At 58.5% G+C, this 5007-nt stretch overlaps 1 protein-coding gene across 1 annotated transcript; it reads right to left on the bottom strand.

Moving 5' to 3' along the window:
- Positions 1 to 354: 354 nt before the first annotated feature.
- LOC142356005 (uncharacterized) lies at positions 355 to 4461 on the bottom strand. The gene is made up of 8 exons (XM_075407999.1): positions 4359 to 4461; positions 3695 to 4183; positions 3129 to 3400; positions 2642 to 2683; positions 2115 to 2381; positions 1585 to 1788; positions 1017 to 1103; positions 355 to 914 (listed from the first exon to the last, which is right to left on the bottom strand). Exons 1-6 carry the CDS (start codon positions 4459 to 4461, stop codon positions 1588 to 1590), a joined length of 1374 nt encoding a protein of 457 aa, XP_075264114.1. The 3' UTR covers positions 355 to 914; positions 1017 to 1103; positions 1585 to 1587.
- Positions 4462 to 5007: the final 546 nt, after the last annotated feature.

Genomic DNA, 5007 nt, shown 5'->3' with positions numbered 1-5007 from the left:
TGGCTCAGCAGTAGGACCTATCAGAGCCGCCAGCCCGGGCCCCTGACTGCTGCACACGAATGCCAGAAACTGCACTGAGCTACGATTCTATGACTTTTAACGACAATAAAGCGATCTGATCCACACTATCCTTACTTGTTCCGGCTCTGGTTAGCCATGCATTGTGTACAGTCCTACCCTGTCCCAACTTTGACCTCACAGCAGTCCTGCGGAACATGGGCCGTCCTCCACCTAGTCAATATGCTGCAAGTGAAGGGTATCTGGCTATCCTGCATGCATTCCCCGTTGATCGATGTTACAAGCACGGCTGGCTGTGGCCTCTAACACTCCTATTCCTTCACTTTCGACCCGTGCCTTCTCGGCTGTGTCTCCAGGGCCTGGGGTGCCGATTGTGTGATGCTTTCTGACCAAATGTTCAGACGGTGATGCACCGAAGGCCGTCCCTGTGTCGGTGCAGCAAACGCGGGTTCACGATGCTAAAGACTCTGTGCTTCCTCCCGCATCAATCCCAGTGGAGGACTCCAAACAGTGGAGTCCTCCACCGGCGTCCTCTGCTGCATGCAGGTGCCTCTGACTCCACTGCACAGTTGCAGCACTCCCATCCGGAGTCGCGTTAACAATGTCGGTCTGCGGTATGCAGCTTTGATCGCCATTGGGCCGCTCTCAACGCTTCGAACACAGTGGTCACAGCTGCAGGCCTGCCCTTGAGTGGCGCTGTTCGGTGGAAGAATGCCAGCCAGCCGAGAGGGGCTGGCATCGCCCAGGGACATCAGTCCTGCTTGGCATTCTGGCCGATAGTGTCCTGGGACGGTTGTGGTGGGAGGAGCAGCTGCTTGCCGTTGAGATAGAGGGCAGAGCTGGCAAACCAGACGAAGCTGAAGCTGACCATCAGCAAGTCATAGAGGAAAGGATACCTGGTGGCAAGGGCAACAGAGGTGTCACGGCGGGCCAAAGCCTTGCTGCTGTCACAAATGGGCGAGAGACGAGCCTGGAAAGACAGCCAACTGGGCGTGCACCTTACAGGTGCGGGGCGCATCACAGCCGCCGTGTGGACCGCTAAAATCGTGGCAATAGTGGCTGCAGTGACCCGGCGGAGCACCGGCCTGCAACCGGGAGGTGGCATGGAATGGAGTTCAGTGCTCTACGCGGCGGCAATAGCTCTGCTAATAGCTGGAATGCTCGTGCACGAGCCGTAACAATTCCTTTCCCGTTCCAGCAATGGTGTGATGCTTATCCCTGCTGAACATCAGGCTTTGCGGCTCTTCGTGGCTCACTTGGTGCGGATTGGAGCAGAAACGGTGCATGCATGCCGTCGAGAATGGGCAGCACAAGGGCTGTGTGCCGGCGCGATAGTGAATATGCATACCTCACACTGAGAGAACGACAATTATTCAGGCAAAGAGAGACAAACTGGTCGGGAGCCGGGCATCAGGTGAAGGTCGCTGACGTAGGAAGAAACGGCGGGGGGCATGCGTCACAGCTGAGAAAGTCCAGCATGGTGCATGACGTTTGACATCGCTAAATTAGGTTCCGAGACCATCCGTGCCAAAGAAATGCTGTGGGCAGCGGAAGCGTGTGTGCCACCTGTCAGCGGGAAAGAGCTTTGGAGCTGCGAGACACGTCCAGAGTAGGTTGGCGCCTGCGTAGGCGACGGCCAGCCCATCCTTCTTGGAGGAGTGGGAACATGGAGAAAGAGGCCACCAGAGGCAGGGCGGCTGCTAGGTAGGGCTCCCGGCCAGCCAGCATCGTCACGGGGAGTAGCGGAAGCAGGATGGACTTCTCATGAACCTGTGGTGCGGCAATTGTCAGTCCATCTTCCCACACTCAATTCCATGTCCCCAACCGCCCCGACTCGCCTTCCTGTCCTTTCCCACCCCTTCACTTCCATGTCACGTTGCGCGCCTCCCCTCCTGTGCAGCTCTACCCTGCAGTCGATCTCTACACCCCTTCACCCTGATGCCGCTCAGTCCGACTCTCATTTCTCGTGGCCTCCACTCTTTGTCACACAGCGACCGAGAGGCTGAGCTTCCCAGGACTCGAAACCGACGCCATGCATCTGATCGCCCTCTGGACTCTCGAATTATACAGCCCAAAACAATCAGATAGCGCCAAACCAAGGGCGCATCATGACTGGTATGAGAAGAGGAAGAAGGCAAATGCCGAGTTTGCGAGGCACAAGAGCAGTCCGGGCGCTGACGCCGGACTGCCTGCTGTAGCATCGAGGGCAAGAAGGCCGCCAGGGTTGCCCCAGTACACATCGGCACCAGTTCAGCCTGGCTGAAGAGAGCCTTCCACTTGATTGCCACGTGCGTGACACACCAGGCATTGGCAACGTAGTCTTCAAACAGGCCGCGGCGGATTGGCGCCAACCGCTGCAGAACCTGGACATGCCCAATCACCTCAGATGAGAAGCGGGGATGCTCAGTAATGAAAAGAAACCACGGCGATGCATTGCAAAAGGAACGGCAGGAGCAGAACGAGGGCGACGGGGTGCTCCACTGAACACAGGCAACCGCAGATTGAACGACCTGGAGCTGGAGGCTGAGACAGAGAGATGGAGACAGAGACAGAGACAGACAGAGCGAGACAGGGACACAGACAGGGAAGGGGGGGGGGAGGGGGCGGGGTGTTAGTGACTGACCTTAAGAGCCAGAGACAGGTCAGACAGAAAGGCGCCCACACGCTGCAAACGTAGCTACCACCACGACCCCAAGCTTGGCCACTCCCAACGCCTTAGCCAGAGCCCCTCGTCGTGCCAGGCACTTGCCCAGAAGGTGCCCGAAAAACGCCGGTGCAAAGTACAGCGCCATCTGCAGGCATGCAGATGGGAAATTGTCAGACTTTGCCGGGCGCGACCCCACTCGTGACAGACTGTGTCGCTGAATTTTTCATGAATTCAAGCCTTCCCTGCCCTCTTGAAGCCCTCCCTCCGGCTCTCTGGGCACGTCTCTCCTTGGTCCGATGCCGGTGTAGTCCTGTCCTATCAGGTTGTCCTCTTACCCATCGCTCATCTCTGCAGCAGCTTCCCTTGCGCTTCCCCAGTCCTCCCGCCCCCTTATCCCTATCTCCTGTGCCTCCTCCCTGTAAGACGTGCATGGCCTCTCTCTCCTCTCCGATAGATCAGTGACCATCAAGAATGGAGCGCTTCCTCTTCCCTGCTGCTCCATGGATACACGCAAGGCCATCCCGTGCTTGCTTGCCTGCTTGTGGTTCAGCGCCAGGCAGAACAGCACGGACCCCACACAATCCCATCCGGATGCAACAGCCGCAGACGCCGCCATAGTCAGCCCGAGCCCGATGTTGTTGTACTGGAAGTGCCCATGATCGATGAGTGCTGCGGCCGGCTGAATCAGAATGGCCGCCAGAGGCCACCACTCTGTGGGCCTACCTTCCTTGTGCCCTGCGAGCAGGCAAATGATATTTACTTCCTCACTGCAGTGGAGGTCCCCTCACACCACACGGAGTACAGGCGCTGCTGAAACTACACAGCGCCGCACCGCAGACAGGGGGGGGGGGGGGGGGGGGGTGGCAGGGGTAGGGAAAGAGCCAACGCTGCGGTCGGAGAGGCTGGCCATGTGGAGTGGAACCGGGAAGGTCGAACATGGCATCAGAGGAAGAGAGGGATAGGAGACGGCGGAAGGCCGCAAGGGAGGGTGGAAAGATGAGGAGGTAGACAGCGATCTGCACGGCTCACCGACAGCAAATACTCGGTGGGCCAGCAGGGCAGCGGGTATGAGGAAGATGAAGTCGCTGGCGATGACGCTGGCCCTCATCAGGCGCTTGCTGGATTCCGTTTCGTAGCCATGGGACGTGCCTAACGCAACTGCCTCCGGCTCCAGCATGGATATCGCCTGCCGCCAGGAGCAAGCCGTTGACAAAAAGATGAGGTGATGAAAGGGAGTATAGGGGGGGGGAGGGGGGGGACTCAGCAGACGAGCTGCAGTATGTGCTGCACCCTTCCCCACACGCTTCACAAAGTGCTCCATGCATGCAAGGTGGAAGGGCAGACCTTGCCATACACAAGGCTTTGGGTAGGCAGACAGCGGGGGGTAGTCCAGGCCCCAGTAGGTGAGGTTGTTTTGCGCGGTTTCGATGTACCACGTCGCCGCCGGTGTGTGCAGTGTGATTTCCATCCAGTGACGCTGTGCCTCGTAGTCACCAAACATGGGAGGATTTCCCTGGCCTGAGCAGCGGTGGTCAGGAGAGTAAGGGAAATCAGGGCCGGTGTGGAGGTGGTCATGTATATATTGGGTGAAGGGAGGGGAAGGTCGGGGGGGGGGGGGGGGGGGAGGTAAGGGGAGGGAAGATGGCATGGGAGCTAAAAGTGTTGCGGGTCAGAAGGAACGGCTTGTCCTGACCTGAGTATCCGTGAAGGCCAATGCATAGCCGTAGCAGAATGGCAATGCCGATAATGAAGGCAGCGCCCTGCAGGTAGGGAGCGCCCCGGCGGGGGAGAAACATGATGAATGTTTGCAGATATGTGTAATTTGCGAGCTTTGTGAGGTCCCTCCACACCTGAGGGTGCGTTGACGCTCAAGAAGGGAGTTTGGGGGGGGGGGGGGGGGGGGGGGGGGGGGGGACGTGCGCGGCTGGGGGGGCATCAACATGCGTGCGTTAAGCCAGATTGCGAAAACAACTGCTGCTGCGTCAGGCTGATTCGCATGTATGGATCCGCCGGCCGGAAGGGTACGTACTAGCTACAGTAGGAGATGTACTCGTACTACTACTAGTGCACGTACAGTACGCGTACTGGCACTTGGCAGTGGGGCCGCATGCTGCCGCGCGGCCGGCCGGCACCGGTACTAGTACTAGTACTAGTACACGTATCGTAGGTAGCTAGGTAGGCCGTAGGACACCTATATGTATCAGTTATTAGCGGTGTGGCCGCTGCCCTCTGGCATCTCGCCTACGGCCTACCTGGCCTACCTTCGGCCTTCTCCCGTAGGATTCTTACTACTTATCACCCTGACCGCCTGGGTGCTGCTTCATTTCTCTAGCTGTGAGGCT

Source organism: Convolutriloba macropyga, unplaced genomic scaffold (genome assembly GCF_964194025.1).
Source record: "Convolutriloba macropyga unplaced genomic scaffold, txConMacr16.3 SCAFFOLD_5041, whole genome shotgun sequence".
In the NCBI taxonomy this organism is placed as follows: domain Eukaryota; kingdom Metazoa; phylum Xenacoelomorpha; order Acoela; family Convolutidae; genus Convolutriloba; species Convolutriloba macropyga.
The sequence above is the reverse complement of the archived record's forward strand: the minus strand, read 5'-3'. Positions and strand labels throughout refer to the sequence as shown.